The sequence below is a fragment of the Stegodyphus dumicola genome, chromosome 2 (genome assembly GCF_044657685.1).
Source record: "Stegodyphus dumicola isolate Sdum_Otavi_A_Nest chromosome 2, ASM4465768v1".
NCBI classification, from domain to species: Eukaryota; Metazoa; Arthropoda; class Arachnida; order Araneae; family Eresidae; genus Stegodyphus; species Stegodyphus dumicola.
Window position 1 is genome coordinate 77,958,731 of NC_140769.1, and position 19,611 is coordinate 77,978,341.

At 33.6% G+C, this 19,611-nt stretch overlaps 1 protein-coding gene across 4 annotated transcripts in view; it reads right to left on the reverse strand.

The window, feature by feature from the left end:
• Window positions 1-19,611, reverse strand: part of LOC118204558 (uncharacterized) — a 140,506-nt gene that overhangs the window by 15,392 nt on the left and 105,503 nt on the right. For all 4 annotated transcript variants that reach the window (XM_085810786.1, XM_085810783.1, XM_085810784.1 and 1 more), the window contains 2 exons: window positions 11,943-12,082; window positions 11,612-11,742 (listed from right to left, as the gene is read on the reverse strand). In XM_085810786.1, coding sequence (XP_085666912.1) covers window positions 11,612-11,742; window positions 11,943-12,082 — 271 coding nt within the window. The remainder of the gene's footprint in view (window positions 1-11,611; window positions 11,743-11,942; window positions 12,083-19,611) is intronic.

Consider the following 19,611-nt stretch of genomic DNA (forward strand, 5'->3'; position numbering starts at 1 on the left):
TGCCCAAACATAAATTTAAAAATCACACAGGAAAACACTATTATATTACTATTAGAGTATAAATTAGTATTGTCTAATTTTACAATTTATAGATCATTTTCTTCCTTTTTACTTCCTTGTACGAAGTAAAAAGGAAGTAATGTAATCGCGAAATGTTTCAGGCAGCATATTTCAACGAAAATATCCATTTTGATCGTTTTTGAATGCAATTTAAATATGCATTTGCATGATATCTGTACGTAAGGACAGAATAAAACACTCTTTTGCTCCAAAAAAGTTATAAAACTGCTTTAAAATTAATTCAGAAGAGAATTTTTCGTGGCGTCTGTACGAACGTACACGTACGTATCTCGCATAACTCAAAAACGAGTAGCCTCAAAATGTTGAAATTTTATATATAGGACTACTATAACATGTAGATGTGCACCTCATATTTTGGTTGCAATCAGCCATGCCAAATGTATATAAATATATTTATATATATATCCACTCTGTTACCCGGCTCAGTGATCTCAGTTTCTTTACTTTTATATGTTTGTAAATTGTACACTTTTTGCTTTAAAATTGATTGAATTATGTCGTTCTTATATTCCAGTTGAGGTTTCTATGCCTTTAGTAAATCTGTATGCAATATTTTTAGAATTATCAACAATTTTAAAGTTGTTTAAGTGCCACTAAGCCTAAAACCTTTTTTTGATGGCAGCCATTGCTTGTTTACATTTGAAACAGCAGAGTAATGGATTCGTTGCCAATCTAGAGAAACTTAGCTTCGCAACGACAAAGATAACGCATTCATATATTATTGCCAATTAAATCATTCTTAAACTAGAAGAGAAACACGCTAATGTGACAATCAAAATCGTAAAAAACAACCTTGTATTTAGCGTAGGTATAATGAAACACTGAATCGATTTCGAGGGCAGCTAAAGGTCCCTCCTCATCAGGAGAAAGAAATACATAGAAAGAAGAAAATAGGAGAAAGAGTCACAGAAACATGTGGTCCTTATCAGCACTGCACGTGGTTATAACTAGATTTTTAATCAGAGTTGCACTGGCCGCCCTCTTTTACTGAGCCAGGCTATCTAATCAAGCATAAAGAAATATTAGCGAAGTTAAAATAGGGAGCGAGGGGCAAATGCACCTTACGCTCAAAATCTGAACTTCAAATAATTGAAAGCAACCACTGAACGGATTTTTATACCCTCTGGTAGTACCATACGCAAGGAGGTAACGCCATCTATCGGCAAAAATAACTGAATTAAGATAGTAGAATTTTAAAGGCATTAGGAAGGACTGGATTGGACTTCAAATCATTAACTAAACCTGCTAAATCTTTGTGAATGTGAAAAGCCTCAAGAAAATCCAATTTACCTCAATCTTTTAGAATCGAAGGGTGAATTTTATTAATAGGGGAGAAACCGACTTGAACATTGAATTTCTGGAGAATCCGTGCAATTTTATAGCTAACAGAAGGAAAAAATGGAAGCACGACAAGGTCATTAATATTATTTCTAACAGTCATCTTTGATGGGAATCTGAAAATTTTTTAACGGCTTTATCAATAATCATGGGAGAAAATCCACGGTCAATTGCAACTGCTCTCAAATAATTAAGTTCATTGGTAAGCAAAGATTCAGAGGAACAAACTTTAAGTGTGCGGAATACATAATAGTAAAAAGAAGCCATTTTTTGCTTAAGAGGGTGGCATGACTTGGCATGGGGTGGTAAACAAACTGCAAAGGGTTTACGGTACACAGAGGTGCTAAAATCAGTTTCATTGCGGATTATAAGAATATCGAGGAAGGGGAGGGAATTGTTGGATTCAATTTCAAGAGTGAATTGGATGGCTGGATCAATTGAATTCATAACAGATAGAATCTCGGATAAATCCTCTTTATAACCTTTTTGAGAGCAGTTGCGATTGACCGTGGATTTTCTCCTGTGATTATTAATAAAGCCGTTAAGAAATTTTCAGATTCCCATCAAAGAAGACATTCCACTGTTAGAAATAATTATAATGACCTTGTCGTGCTTCCATTTTATCGTTCTGTTAGCTATAAAATTGCACGGATTCTCCAGAAATTCAATTTTCAAGTCAGTTTCTCCCCTATTAATAAAACTCACCCTTCGATTCTAAAAGATTGCGTTTCTGTCTTGAATTCTTGGGGAATTTATAGTATATCGTGTCAGTGTGGTTTAAGATATATTGGCCAAACAAAAAGAGCATTGAATTTTCATATCAAGGAACATGAATCTTATGTCAGAAAAGGCGAAATTAACAAGTCTTCTATAACATATCATAGTTGGACATTTAACCATAATTTTGACTTTGGGTCTGCAAAAATTATCCAAAAGGCTTCTTCCATAGGTGAATTGGATTTTCTTGAGGCTTTTCACATTCACAAATATTTAGCAAGTTTAGTTAATGATTTGAAGTCCAATCCAGTCCTTTCTTATGCCTTTAAAATTCTACTATCTTAATTCAGTTATTTTTGCCGATAGATGACGTTACCTCCTCGCGTTTGGTACTACCAGAGGGTATAAAAATCCATTCAGTGGTTGCTTTCCATTATTTGAAGTTCAGATTTTGAGCGTAAGGAGTATTTGCCCCTCGCTCCCTATTTTAACTTCGCTAATATTTCTTTATGCTTGATCAGATAGCCTGGCTCAGTAAAAGTAGGCGGCCAGTGCAACTCTGATTAAAAATCTAGTTATAACCACGTGCAGTGCTGATAAGGACCACCTGTTTCTGTGACTCTTTCTCCTATTTTCTTCTTTCTATGTATTTCTTTCTCCTGATGAGGAGGGACTTTTAGCTGCCCTCGAAATCGATTGAGTGTTTCATTATACCTACGCTAAATAGAAGGTTGGTTTTTACGATTTTGATTGTCACATTAGCGTGTTTCTCTTCTAGTTTAGTTTGTGCTATCAACCGGCATTTTCTAGAATATTTTACTGTTTATTGTTTTACCACGTGCACCGTTTTATTTACTTCTTTCCACGTGGCCATCATTTTTTCGGATTTGGTTTATGCTATCAACCGGCATTTTCAAGGTAATTCTATTTTTTATCGGTTTACCATGTGCACGATTTTGACTTTCGTTGCTTCTTTCCACGTAGCTATTGGTTTTCTGTATTGGATGTTTCTCTCCTTTTGGAATGTTTTTGTCATATGTTGATGAAAATTGTCTTCCTTATTTATTGGTGTTTTTTCATGTTATAAGTAATTACTTGTTTGGACTTTGGGAATTACATTTCTTCTGTTCACTTGTTTCTTGCTTGTGCCCTTTTCACAATATGTCTACTGACAGGAACCGATTTTGTAAGTTACGCCTTAAGAGTACGAAATTCTTGAATCATCTACAGTTTCTACTTAAATGCAAACATCAAAATTTCATTCCCAAATTTATACATGTGAAATGTAGTCTTAAAGCTTCCGTTTACGTTTCAAAAATTTTGCATAAATTCAAATTGGCACTTCTTCATCACATTATAAGGGACATACGCAAACGTTTATCTAAAATTGAATTTGAATTATATTACCTCCATTTAAAAATTGCTAATTCCACTGAAAAAAATTTTCCTCATTTGAACATACATCCTGGTCTAGAACCGATACCGTTTGTCAACGGCATAAAAATGTGCTCTTTCTAAATTCCTTAAACTCACACACCAGTCGGATAGTCCCAACTATCTAGCTGATCTTCCCACTGTAAACGTTAACCCCATCGTTAATATCTCCAATAGGAATCTTTCGGAGGATCAGTTAAAAGTATTAAAATATAATTTCAACTTTTCAGAGACATCTAAACCTTCAATTCCTCAAATCATCGCCCCTATAGAGAAAGCCTTTAAATTCTCCAAAATTTCGGAAACGCAGAAGGATACAACCCGCCACCTAATTACTCATAACGTTAATTTTAACAATAAATCTTTGGGTTCGAATCTTAGCAAAAAGGAAAATGAGATCTTACGTGAAATTCATTCTGATACTAATATCAGTATCTCTAAAGCTGATAAGGGCGGACAGATCATTGTTATGGACAAACACACATATATTACTGGAGTCTCTAAATTGATAAATGAAGGCCCATACTGCTCGATCCCTAAAGATCCTTCAACTTCGGACCTCACGAAAGTAAAAAGTGCTATTAAATCTTCCCACATTCTGCCAACTCAGTTGAAGAAATCACTTATTCCATCTATTACTAATTGCGCTAGACTTTATGCTCTTCCAAAAGTCCACAAAACCAGTATTCCTTTTCGACCAATGGTTTCCAACATAGGTACTGCTTCATATCCTTTGGCCAAATATTTAGTTTCCAGATTTTCTCCTCTACTTGCTAACAATATTCACACTGTAAAAAATTCTGTTGAAGTCATTGATAAACTTAAAAATATTTCTCCACTTCGTTCCATTATGGTTTCATTTGATGTCAAATCACTGTTTACTAATGTTCAGGTCGAAGGAGCACTAAATTGTCTTGAAACTAGGCTTCGGGAATTTCACTTCACACATACTGAAATTAATTCTAAAGTTTAATACTGAAATTAATACTTTATAATTATTTACTTATAATTTCATACTGAAATTAATTCTAAACTAAAGTTTCTCTGAGTCAAACCCACTTTGTTTTCCAAAATGCATATTTTCGTCAAGTTGAAGGATTGGCTATGGGTAATCCTCTCAGTCCGGTACTTGCTGACATTTATATGCACTATTTTGAGATGAAATTATTTGATAAATTATCTTTTCGTCTTTGAATTCAGTATGTTGAAAACACTTTCGCACTTTTTGACGGTTATAAAGAGGATTTATCCGAGATTCTATCTATTATGAATTCAATTGATCCAGCCATTCAATTCACTCTTGAAATTGAATCCAACAATACCCTCCCCTTCCTCAATATTCTTATAACCCGCAATGAAACCGATTTTAGCACCGCTGTGTACCGTAAACCCTTTGCAGTTTGTTTACCGCCCCATGCCAAGTCATGCCACCCTGTTAAGCAAAAAATGGCTTCATTTTACTATTATGTTTTCCGCGAGCTTAAAGTTTGTTCCTCTGAATCTTTGCTTACCAATGAACTTAATTATTTGAGAGCAGTTGCGATTGACCGTGGATTTTCATATCAAGGAACATGAATCTTATGTCAAAAAAGGCGAAATTAACAAGTCTTCAATAGCGTATCATAGTTGGACTTTTAACCATAATTTTGATTTTGGGTCTGCAAAAATCATCCAAAAGACTTCTTCCCATGGGTGAATTGGATTTTCTTGAGGCTTTTCACATTCACAAAGATTTAGCAAGTTTAGTTAATGATTTGAAGTCCAATCCAGTCCTTCCTAATGCCTTTAAAATTCTACTATCTTAATTCAGTTATTTTTGCCGATAGATAGCGTTACCTCCTCGCGTATGGTACTACCAGAGGGTATAAAAATCCGTTCAGTGGTTGCTTTCCATTATTTGAAGTTCAGATTTTGAGCGTAAGGTGTATTTGCCCCTCGCTCCCTATTTTAACTTCGCTAATATTTCTTTATGCTTGATCAGATAGCCTGGCTCAGTAAAAGTAGGCGGCCAGTGCAACTCTGATTAAAAATCTAGTTATAACCACGTGCAGTGCTGATAAGGACCACGTGTTTCTGTGATTTTCCTATTTTCTTCTTTCTATGTATTTCTTTCTCCTGATGAGGAGGGACCTTTAGCTGCCCTCGAAATCGATTGAGTGTTTCATTATACCTACGCTAAATACAAGGTTGTTTTTTAGGATTTTGATAAATCATGCTTAATTCTTTCTGGAATTTTTACTACAGATATTTTGAGTTTTTATGTATTTTTGCCTTGTCAAGAAGTGAGAACTGAATTAATTGAAAGAAATACTGAATCGTCTGTGAAAAACTGTTTCTTTTTTGTTTTATTTGCTTAATTTCTTTTATACATCGTTCTAGATTTATTATAGTATTTGAATAGAACATGTGGCAACGCTTAGATAATTCTTCAAATGATATAAATTTTGTGTATTCTGAGTTATAATATGAACGAAATATAATACTGTTAAGTGAACCTAGCACCAGAGTGTCGCTATGGTAAACAAATAAAGTGAATTTTAAAGAAAGCATTTATTCTATTGTGGTTTATGCGCTGTCGGCGAAGTAGGTTTAATTCAATACAATAAGTTTAAACGAAATGCAAGAAAAAATGCATATAATTTAATATTCCGTACAAGGAAGTCATGTGGTGTACACATCAGATTTATTAAACTATATTTATTATAGAGAAAAAAATAATAAATTAAAAATAAAAAATTTGAGTAAATTATTAAAATGCTTAAATTTTACAATTCAGTTTAAATGTTCCCCCTGTATTTAATGTGATAAATAATATCATAAACTAGTGGAAATTATTAACAATTTTACAATCCATTCCTTTATTCTTTTACAAAAATACAGCAATTTTCAGCATGCAATGTAAGTGGTCCCTGTCCTTCATAAAATTGTTTACTCAATCCTGCTTCAGAACTGCCTCAAATCTGGCGAGAATGTTATTGTTCCCGATTAAAATTGGGTGTTTTTAAGGATTTTCATTCAAGCTTCAATGAACATGCTTTATAGCAATTTTAATGACGATTACTCCAAGCCACAGGAATACCTTGCATTCTCCAAAACACAGTGGCTGTAAATATAAACTGAATTTGTTGGCTAGATTAATGATCACTTTCATTTTATAGATACTAATTTTACTTTGAATTTTAAATGCTACATCTCACACATTCAATACAGCTTACATCTCACACATTCTTCTTGTTATTAAATGTTAAAGATACAACACAGGTGCTGAGATATGTTTTTGTGTTCATTTCTTATGTACTGATATTTATCAATAATTTGAATGCTACAAATAACAATTACAATGTTTTACGACCTATCACTTATCTTCAAATCCCTATTTGCTCGACTTAATTAATTAAACAAATACTCATCATTAATATTTATTCTTTATTAATATTATCAAACATATTCTTCTTGATATCTAATATATCTGCCATTCAATTACATGTGTTTCCTAATGTTAATAACTTTGTTCTTATTAAAAGAACACACTATGACTATTTAGAATCTTTGAAAAAGATTGAAAGACTGAGTGATTTTTGAAAAGCAGATTATACACTTTGTGTGTACGAAATCAATCAATTAGGTAAAATCATTAACTTTGACAATTTTTGTCATGTGACTCATTTCAGTAAAAAAGATATGAAATTTAAACTGACATAAGCACTCTACAAGGAAAGTTACCCTAATCCTATCAGACTTTAAGATAATGATAAATAAAATAAAATTAAAAAAGTATAATATATAAATATAGTCTTGGAAAAGTATTGTGAAAATCACATTACTAAAACTAACTTCCCCTCATAAACTGAAAAAACGAAATCCTTGCTTCACAAAACCCATAGAACTTAAGTTTTAAAAAAAATTCCGCATTTTTTTTGTGTATACATATGGCAAGTTGAAACCTGTGCACCTACATTAATTTTTCTAATGTAAAACATAAAAAACTTTCATTTGTCACTGTCTTAAACATTATCTGTTATCAAACATTTTAATGAGTGGGACACTAGGCCATTTTGATCTAGTTATTCTTCAGTATTTTGGCTGTAAAAGATCTTTTCCTGCATAAAGAATTTAGGTTTCTACACAATTAATAAACGGTACCACATGATCAAAACCGTCATATTCTGAAAGAATATCTTATTTTATTCATTTCTTAAACTAAAACTGCAGGTTCATAGTCATTCAGTATGGGTTTAATCCTGCCATTTTTACACAGCAATTTAATTAATCAAGCATATAATAATAATAATAATAAGAAGAAGAAAGGACTCATAGTTAAACCTCAGTCTGATAAATAAAATAGTGCACTCAATGAATAACCTTAATATATATACATACTTGCCAACCTATGACACTCAAAAATCAGGAGATTTTTTTAAGAAATCAGGAGATTTTTCACAATGTTAAAAAGACTTTTTAAATGATAAAAATATAGTTTTTAATAATGAATGAGCTTTAAGTAGTAACTAATTCTTAAATGCAAGCAACACAAAATACCTTACACATAAAAAAAATTTTTACTACACGCATTGTTTAAGGAAAAAAAAAAAAAAAAAAAAAAAAAAAAAGACTCTTTAATCAGTTTTTGTACAAATGTTATAAACAGTGGCGGATTTTGCTTTCTTTAAGAAAGAAACTTTATCATTGTGTTCACAGCAATTGCCACGTAGGCCTGCTTTCGCTGATAAAAGTTTTTCTAATGTGCTATCTCTAATATTAGATCTAAATTTAGTCCTCGTTTTCGCAACAACACTGAGGATCCTCTCACACTCTGCATTACTATAGGGAACTGTCAAGATGACCAACACAATTCTAGACAGTTCACTATATTTTAAAATTCCATCAGCACCTTTCAGTTTTGCAATTAAACTCCACTGGGTGTCAATCATAGCTGATTTTATAACTTCATCCAAGTTTTCTAATTGTAAACTGCTGTTATGCAGCTGTTGGAACTGTTTTAATTTTTCCTTCCTTTTAGAACTCCTTTCAAGATAATAATAAATATCAACAATGTGTTCATCCACATTTATTGGTAAAGAAGTTGCCCCTTTTTCAGCTGCTAAATTTAAGAGGTGACAGGTGCACCTCATAATCTGAATTTTCCTTTCTTAAGATGCCTGCAACACCAGTCTTCCAAGCCCACCAATACTGGTGCATTATCGGCACCAAGTGCTAAGCAATTATCCACAGTGCCTGCAGTTTTCTTTTAAAGTTTTAATAATTAGCTGTGCTATATTAAAGCCTGTCAAATGTCCTTATAAAGTGGGAACATAAAGTAAACTGCACTCAATTTCTGAAGACTCTGGATCAAAAAAAGAAACAACAATTGGATACAGTTTTGAATCGGTATTATTGCTTCCATCAGTAGAGAGGCAGACCGGAGCTGTTTTAATGCAATCAATAACTGAAGATTTATTTTTCAAACCCATTTCTTTAACAATTGCACCTGTTTTGATTCTTGCACCTTGAGTATTTCTTGGCGATTTCACTATCGGGAAACATTTTTCTAAATAAAGCTGCAGCGTGATCCGATGCATTCAGTAGCAGGTTGTGCTCCAGTAAAAAGGCAGAGAACAGACATTCTGCATTAATAACTTTTTGGTCCTTTGTTTCCGAAGAAAAATTTAATTTTCCGTTTTTTTTAAAAACAACTCATGTTATCCTTGTGTTTTTGCTTACGTACATATTTGAGAACATCCGCCCTTCCACCATGCGAAATCGAAAAATCGCAATGACGGGCGGTACACATCGCAAATTTATTACATTTCTTTGAGGAAATAATGGAATGAAAGTCAACTGTGTACGATTTTTGAAACGTACACGAGTATTTCACTTTCTCGCAGACGTAACAGAAGATGATATTTTCTAAAACTATTTCCCTAAGCCACGTGTACTCACACAACTCAGGACAAAATGAACGAAATAACTAAAAAGAACGTCCAAATAACAACTTGCTTTGTCCTCATTGGCTAATATATGCCAGCTGACACGCAGTGGAGCTCGAAGCCTATTGGAGAACTGGAGAATGACGTTTCTGGATACGTATAATGGTCTCACTCACAAAGCAGAAGCTATCTGATTCGCAAGGTTTTGTTTTAGATATAATGTAGAGAAAATTCAATTGCTTTCAGACGTCCAAAAGCACTTTTTTTATTCATATAACAAAGTATTAAGCCAAGTTGCATAAAAATCGTGAGAAATATTAAGAATAAGAAAAAGTCGGGAGAAATATATTGTAAATCGGGTTGGCGGGAGAGCGGTCGAAAATCGGGAGAGTTGGCAACTCCGTGTATATATATATATATATATACACTGCTCGACATTGAAAATGCAACACCAAGAAGGAGTGATAAGAAATTTATGCAAATTTTAGGGTAGACGCACGTCACTGAGTTGTGCGAATGATGTGAAATGCGCAACTCTCCGATGCACGTGAAGTAAGATATAAGGGAAGGAACGTGCAGAATGGGCAATATTCCTGTTGTTATTTCTGCCAGACAAATTATCGAAGAAAGTTGGGTTTTGTCCCAGAGGATATGTGTAATAGGAGAGAATGCCAGGCTGCTGCTGGAAGTGCCGTCAACGAAGGCAATTCTAGCAGATAGACAATTTTACGAGGGATATGGTGATTGGACTGAGAAGGGCGGGTTGGCTCTTACGTCAAATCGCAGCTGATATTCACATGGATGCGAGCACGGTTCATTGGCTATGGCAAACATGGTTGGAACAAGGAAATGTGGGAAGAAGGAGGGGTGCAGGTGCAGCCAGAGTGACGTCAGCACGCGTGGAACAACACATCCGCCGACAAGCTGTAGCAGTCCCACAAGTCACTTGTACCGCGATTCTGCAGCATGTGTAAGATACCCTGTATGCTCCCGTGTCGACCAGAACCATTTCCCGTCGATTGGTTGAACGTGGCCTGCACTCACAGCGTCTGTTAAGAAGACTGCCATTGACCCTGCAGCATAGACACCAACATTTAGAATGATGCCTGACTGGAGCGATGTGGATGACAGAATGACGAAACATCGTTTTCTTAGATAGTCACGCTTCTGTTTGTCGCATACGTGTGTGGCGTCGACATGGAGACAGATCTAATCCGGCAGTAACTGTGGAACGCCCTACGGCGCGACAACGTGGCATAATGGTTAGGGTCGCTATTGCCTACGACTGCAGGTCACATCTAGTTCGTATTCAGGGCACTATGACGGCACAACGATACTTCGATAATGTACTGCGGCCGGTGGCAATCCCCTACGTTCAGGGGCTGCCTAATGCAATTTTTCAGCAGGATAACACCTGAACACACAGTGTTCGCATCTGCCAACATGCTCTACAAGGTATACAGATGATTTCTTGGCTACCGTACTCTCTTGACCTGTTCCAATCAAACATGTGTGGGATGTGATTGGACGCCGTTTGCAGACTCTGCCCTTGCCTCGTTCAGAAGACGAACTGTGGCAAATGGTTAAAAGGGAATGGAGAGCCATCCCTCAGGACACCATCTGCACTCTTATTGACGTGTTTCTTCGTGCATCGCTGTCCACGGTGGTCCTACATCCTACTGAGCCGACGCCGTTCTCGCTCTGTATTCTGACTATCATTTTGAAATAAAGATCACTTATTGCTGCTTGCTGTCTCTGTCTTTTTACCAAATTTCATCACTTTCTGACCACTCCTTCTTGGTGTTGCATTTTCAATGTTGAGCAGTGCGTATTTAAAAGGGCGGAAGAAATACTGTTTAAATATCCTACATAAGGGTTAATATCCCAAGACAGCTGATGGAATATTAAAGTGGGTCAATGAAGATCAAGGGCTGAATATGCCTTGGCAACTGATTGGCATAACCAAGATCCCATTAATTACAGAAAAAAAAAATACTAATACAATTGATATTGTTTTATTGATATAATTCTATATCAAGTACTAAAGAAAAAATCTGATAATAGTATATGAAACAATATAAAAAAGTATTACAGATAGAAGAGAAACAACTCACCGATTTCTCATCAATTCTGTTGGACTAAAACAATCTTTAAAGGCAAGTCTCTTTGTAAGTACAATAGGTGTAACAGCAAAGCTACACTGAGGAGTTGCAATATTGAAAGATGCTTCAGATTCGGATTCAAGCTTAAGAAAAGCATTAAATAATGACTATATATTAAAAAATATAAAGTTTAATGTAAAACTGTTACAAATATAAAAATCAAATCAAATGCAGAGCTAAATATGAATGATTAAATAAATAAAAATAACAAATAATTAAATGACATTAAAACAGAAAGCTTTTGCAATACCTATAAAATCAGAAAGGGAAAATAATTTAATACCTGGGTGAGACATTTGTATGAATCAAATGATTTGGATTCATAGATATCATCTTCATAGCCACTAGAGTTATCTCGTAATTTTTCAAAAAGCCATCGCTTATGCTTCAGAGTTTTTTTCCTTGGACGTTTTTTTGGATCATCTGCATAAAACATATTAAGCATATCAAAACATTATTATAAAAAAAAATATGCTTCTCATACCATAAAGTTCATAATGTTATCAGAGACATTCTTATTTTTAAAAATATAATAACTGCTAATAACTTTTTATGAAAATAACTGCTGTTTTGCATTATAAAATTTAAATGTGAAAAAACAAGAGCAAAACTGGACAAACAAAATTCTCTCTCTACTTCCTTTAGTTTATGTCCGAAAGTAAAGACAAGATAAAAATCCAATATAAAGAAAATATGACTTAGAAATAAAAGGTGTTTCATTTATAGGAGGTCCCAAGTTATTATGCAAAAGCATAATATAAAAGGTTAGAGAAATTGATAGCAATATTTAAGTCTTCATATCATACCACAACAAATCTTGGAAATTGATGCTTTCTTTTACAGAATCTGACATTTCAAATGTCTCAATGAGCTGAATAAAGCTGATGTAAATTACGTCTGTCTTTTTTTCTTGGGGGGGGGGAGTGTAAAAATTGCATGTTCTTTATTGCCATACAGCTTTCACTTACGCCCCATACAAAATCTCAGAGACTAAGAACTAAGCATCTAGTTTATCACAGCCTTTCATAAAGCTGGTTATAACGTAGATCTTTTTTGGAAAACAAAGATATACGACTAATTCTAGTGTGACAAAGAGATACACTGCATTTCCATATCTATGACAAATATAAGATTCATCGCAGATTATTTCCCAAGAATTATAGCTAAGGTTCTCCAGATCTTAGAACCATGCACAATTCAGTAATTAAAAAAAAATATTATTACAACAACTGCCAAAATAAGTCACACTTATTTAGATGTTTACAAGTATAGACAACATCACCAGATTTAATGACACTTTCAGAATGAAGGCAGCCATTTCCAACTAGGGACGAAATGACTAGACATCATCTCTTAAAGTAGGTACTGCAAAAATATGTATTGATTGATTTACTTTATTTATTAAAAAATAAAACAATTTTTTTCTGTATTTTTATTTGAAAATTTGGAAGGGTTTTATACAAGAATATTTTGATAACATGAAACAGGGTTCGTACGCTTTTCTGCACACGGAAATTAAGTACTTTTAAGGACCATTAATGAAAAAATTAAGGACCTATGAGCAAATGAGAACTGAACAAATTCAATTAAAAATACTATCTGTGCCTGAACTTCACTTTTGTAATACCGTCTTAAACATAAAAGTAGGATGCATTACTATTAAACATAACTTAATTAACATAATTATTAATAAGTTATAGAATAAAATAAAACTTTATGAAATTAATCAAGTAGCATTAAATATTTTACACTTTTAATAGTTGGACATATTAGAAAGAAGATAAGTGACATTTTATTTACGTTTTACTAACAGTTAGACTTATTAAGATTGTTGTTTTACTTCTAAATTAATAGTTAGCTTTATGTTGATATTTTTATGTCTCATTTTGGACAGGAACTAATGCAGCAAGTATGTGGAGAACAGAAACACACTCTTGTCTTACACTCCATACACATCACTTTAAAAACTATCTAAGCGAATTGCATTCTGGTGAGAAAACAGAAATGGGAAATTATAGTAAAGGCTGAAATTATAAACTACTGGGTAATTTACATAATAATAACTGTACATACTAATAGCAGTACATATCTTTGAAGAATCTTTCTTCAGCACGTTTCCTCTTCATTTTAGAATTTAAAGATTTCTGTTATTCTAAAAACACTAAATTTAGAAAGCATAGAAAAAGCTGCTAATTTTATATCTTTAGTAATATGAACATTCAGAAGCAATATGAAATATATATGGTAAGGGCTGGTTACAGAGACGGTGCGGCAGAATTTTTAGAATTTAGTGACACACCAAGCAACAAAATCTAGAAATGGTAAAACTTTAGAATTTAGAGCAGGCATTGGAAGCAGAATTTAGGATTCGCAGAGATTGCAGATTGCATCAGGTGGAAAAATGCCTAACGCCAGCTCTGTGTATGATGCATTCAGACATATAATATGAATCATTTAAATTGTCAGTTTTCAATTTCTTTACTAAGAAAAAAAATTCTTTCTACAATGCCTGTCCTTCTGATAAGAATAAAAGCATTTTTGATATTTTCCATGTCTGTGTCTAGTGAAAATTAGAGAAAATAAAGGGAAGATAAACGTGTTAAGAAAAAGATTCTAGTATCAGAAGTAAAACATTCAAATATTATGTTTTCTTTGTTCTTCCAGACCCTCTCCAAAAAGTAAGAAATACATTGTAAACTTTCTGCAAAATACATTCGTTACGTGTTAATAGCATGGAGACATTTATCTGCAATTTTCTAGAATCTTGGGTCTATAAATTTTGCCTTCAAATCCTTCTAAACTTTCTAAGCTGCAATGTCTAAAATCCTAAAGAAAAATTATGTAACAGTAAAAAGCCAGAAATATTTTGAGAAAAACTATCAGAGGGAAAAGGTGTAAAATTATTTTATAGAGAAAATTGAATATTCTGATAATTCTGAATACTCCGAGACAATTAAATTGGAAAAACTCTTACCATGAAAAAATTTAAAACGACAATTTAAATTATTTACATAGCTATTTTGCTTTTGCTAAAACTGTTTCGTTAATTGTTTCGTATACCTTGCTTATTTTGCAGATTCAAAATATTGTATAATAAGTGGCCAAAATGGAACTTTATAATATGACAGCGAAAATTAAAAACGTTTTATTTTAATGTTATTTTTTAAACATAATTTCAATATTTTACCACTATTTTAATAAAAACTATCTATGTTACAATGTTTTAAAAAAATGTCGAAAAATTCCCAGATCTCGAAATCAAAAATTTTCTACGGAAACTGATCTTAAAATCGCCAAAATGCTGATAAGTCGCCGAATTCAGAGCCGTTTAATAAAAGAATTCACATCCCGAAAAGCCAAAAGTTGTTTAAGAGCTCTTCATTAGAAAAAATGAAATCATTTCAAAATACTTATGCTGCCCTTCTTTTACTATAAAACTCGAAAATCCCACGATTTATATTAGAAATAGGAACGAATTATAACCCATTCAAAAAATAACCATATCTGTCAGTTGAATCACCAAAAATATTCCTCCAAAATGCTAATTCACACTCAAAATGGCAGTCGTAAAAAACAGACAGCTATTTCCGATGATTAAAATTAAAGGACCTTCTGCCGATTTTGGCCGAAATTAAGGACTTTTAAGGACCAAAAATCGATTCCAAAAAACTTAAGGACTTTTTAGGATCGTACAAACCCTGTGAAATTATGAAATGAATTTAATTATCATACTACACAGAAAACTTATACTGTTTAAACGTTAAATAAATCACACAGGCAATTACTAATATATAAACTAATTATAACAGCCATGTCTCGCTGAATGATTACATTTTATATCTGCATCCACCAGAAGTTAGTATCCAAATTACTAATATTTGTTTAAAAAAATCTGCTAAGAAAAATCTTTAATCGCAAGATAACCAAAACCCAAAATAAATTTTAAATATTGAAAAATTAGCCATTGTCATTGATTGCAGATTGATCGACTTATCAAGGGGGATACACCAATCTAACATCAATTAACAATAACCAAATAAGAGAGTGTTTCATCTTACTTCCAAGTAAGCATCAAATTATTTGCCAGGTTCAAAGCATAAGTCACATAAATACTTTATCCAAATAAATACATTAGTCCCTTTAATCCAAAAGAATCTTGTAAAATAAAATAGCAAATAATCTTAAAATTAAAGTTTCTCAATAAGAACACAATTAATCTGAACGAGATGCTTACTTTAGAATACATATCCCCTACACTCTCATTTTCAAATTCAAAAGCAGAAATAAACATATTAGAACATTAAAAGTTGATTTTAAATCCTTAGCATATTTTTAAACAAATAGTTGAAATTTAAAATACCAATTTAAATTCTAATAAATGTTTTCTTTGATGGTTTTAAATTTGTGTTCCTTGGAGATGGTATATGGAAATTTTGTTATTATAAATTATTATGAATGTGGCGACACACTGTTTTCTGTGGCAACCCTAAAGAATTAGTCTGTTACGAGGATCACGTGCCCAGATGCATTACGTCTATGTCTCTGCTTTTCTGTTTGATAGTTAGTTGCATTTAAGATTTTGTAGAATAAGATATGGCGTGAAAAATAAATGTTGGTTTTTAAAAAGTGTCGGCTCAGATTTCTGAACCTATAATTTACTTGTTAAGCAACAAATTTGGCGAGCCTAGCCAGCATGAATGTCACAGGGTGACATTATCGATTTCGACACTTGATAATTATGAAAATAAGAGATGTTCCTAGGTGCAAACATGGAGGACTTAGAAGCACTAAAACAGAAGCAGACAGCAATTAGGAGTGCATTTACGAAAACAGCTAATAAGTTGGAAGAACGGATACGATCAGATTCTCTGGATTTCGATGATTTAGAAATTTATTTAGATCAAATTTCAGAGAAGTATAAAACTTTACGAAATACGGATGACTCTTTTTTGGAACTTCTACAGAAAAAAGGCTGTACTCAAGAAGAATACGAAAGAGAATTTATTAGTGCAGCTCAAGAATATTACGATAAATTATCTACATTGAAAGTAAAAGCCAACAGGAAAAAGGATAGCTGTTCACAACCTTCTACTGGTTCAACGAACAGCGGTTCTTCATCAGGAATAGTTATGGCTGCAAAACAAAAACTGCCGGAGATCAAACTGGTGAAGTTCGATTGAGACTCCCGAAAGTGGTTGACGTTTTGGGCGAGGTTTAGTAAAATACACGATGATACTCGCATCGACAAGAGAGACAAGTTTCATTATCTACTGCAATCTACGAAACCTGAAACTGTGACGACAGCAATAGTGGAAAGTTTTCCTGCTACGGAAGAAAATTACGAAAAAGCAATAAAGTATCTCAAGGAACGATTTGGAAATGAAAATGTTTTAATTCAAATTTATGTTAGAGAGCTATTAAAACTGGTAATCAATGACAAACAAAAGATAGACTTATTAACTCTTTATGACAAGTTGCAAACTCAACTACGCGCATTGGAATCACTCGGTTTAACTAAAGATAAATTTGCAGTTGTTTTATTTCCTTCAGTGGAATCAGCACTTCCTGCTGATTTAATGCAAATTTGGGAAAGACAACGAGGTATGTCACCTGAAACAACAGGTAAGAGTGATTTGGAGTCATTAATTGATTTTCTAAAAAGGGAAGTAGAAACGGAATTTAGTGTTAAACTTACCCGTGATGTTTTGGGTTCTGATAAAGTAAATAATAAGAAAAATAAGTTTTTTGACACAAAACCTGTTGTTCCAACTGCATGTGAACTAATTAATGCAAATAGTAGTAAGTGTAACGAAAATTTTTAATAGTATAAAAAGTCTGATACTTGTATTTTTTGTGAAAAATCCCATTTTTCTGAAAGTTGTAAAGATGAGTTTAGAATGTAAAAAAGATATCATTGAGAAAAAGAATGTTTGTTTTGTGTGTCTTAAGAAAAACCATAGAGCATGTGGTGATGGCGATAAGGAGCGCGCCTTGCGCCCTCCGATAAGTGTGGCAACCCTAGAGGAGAAGTTTCTTACGAGTAGCGAGCAGAGCAAAACAGGCAGGCTGTCGGGCAGTGTGCGCGAAGTTCCTAAATAAAGCTTAATTTTTATTGTGCACTATGTCTTGTTAATATTATATTAATGCAGTAAGAACATAATCTGTGATATGGAATTCGAGGATTGGTGGTAAAAACATAACCGGAAATCTCCATAATGGTAACCCGGACTGTGTTAAATCGTATGAACAGTTCTCAAGCACTTTCGGTTTTGACTACAAGCCATCACTCAAGATCTCCAAACCAGAAGTAATGGATTACATCGGTTTTCGTCCTCCGGATCACAGATGAGTAGTAATTATAGATCATTTTATAATTCTGTTTTCTACTTATCATTTAATTTCATTTTCTTTAGTTAAATTTTTCCTTTTATTTTGGCTTAAAAACCTTGCACAATGTCTGATGTTTATGCCGTCCAAATTCCGGTTTATAACCGATCAGACCCATCTTTATGGTTTATTATGTGTGAAAGTACCTTTGCTCTTGCCACCCCCAAACCTATCACAGAATCCATTACTAAATATAATTATGTAGTTTCTCATCTTCCTCCAGATATTGCATCACTAGTACAGGATTTACTTATGAAACCAGACCCTATTGATCCATATGCAAAGCTTAAAACTGATTTAATAAATCGTTCAGGAGAATCTTCTCAGCAAGAAATTCGCCAATTATTATCTGGAGAAGAATTAGGTTCTCGAAAACCTTCCGATTTGCTTAGAAATATGAAACGTCGAGCAGAATCTTTAAATGTTCCTGATAACTTAATGTTAGAATTATTCCTTCAACGTTTGCCTTCGACTGTTTAGTCTATTTTGGCAGTGGTTTCCAATTTAACTGTAGATAAAGCTGCAGAAATTGCCGACAGAATTTTAGAAGTAAATCCAACCCCAGGGACTTGTGCCGTTTCTCGCACAGTCGATCAGTCTCTTGAGGATAAATTATTTAAACAAATAGAAAAATTAAACAAACATATTGATCGCATTTCTCTTTCTCGTGGTCGCTCGCCAAATCGCGGAGATCGCAATAAGGAAAGAAGCAATTCCAAAAGGAGAGATTATTCTGTTTGCTGGTATCATAGACGTTTTGGGAAAAAGTGTAGAGATGACAAATGTACAAAACCTTGTTCACGGCAGGGAAACGAAACCAGCAAAGAATAGAGGCGACTTATTCTTTGCCTCAAGTTTCACGTCGCCTGTTCGTTCGTGACCGTAGAACAAACCTTTCATTCTTGGTCGATACCGGCTCTGACGTGTCCTTACTTCCAGCAAATAATTCTCAAAAACGGAATTCGTCCCAACAAACGCTTTTCGCTGCTAATTCTACTACTATTCATGTTTATGGTCAAAAAACACTTTCTTTGGATTTCAAATTAAGACGACAGTTTACATGGACTTTTCTTATAGCAAATGTTAGTACACCCATTCTTGGAGCAGATGTTCTCCATTTCTTTGAATTGGTGCCTGATCTCAGAAACAAATGTCTCAAAGATTTAAAAACGCATTTTAAAACCGTCGGTTGTGTGAAAAATGCAAGCATTTATTCAGTAAAAACTGTATTTAGTGATACACCATATCACAAAATCTTAAAAGAATTTCCTTCAGTTACTAGATTACCAGATCCTAACCAACCTGTTAAACATAACACCGTTCATTATATCATAACTAAAGGTCCACCTGTGGTTGCAAAACCTCGTCGGTTAGCTCCAGATCGCTTAAAAATAGCAAAACAAGAATTTCAAACTATGATGCAATTGGGGCATTTGAGACCTTCGAGCAGCAATTATGCATCCCCACTTCACATGGTTCCAAAAAAGGGAAGTCTGGAATGGAGACCTGTAGGAGATTATCGAGCATTGAACGCTCAAACAATAAAAGACAAATACCCTATTCCA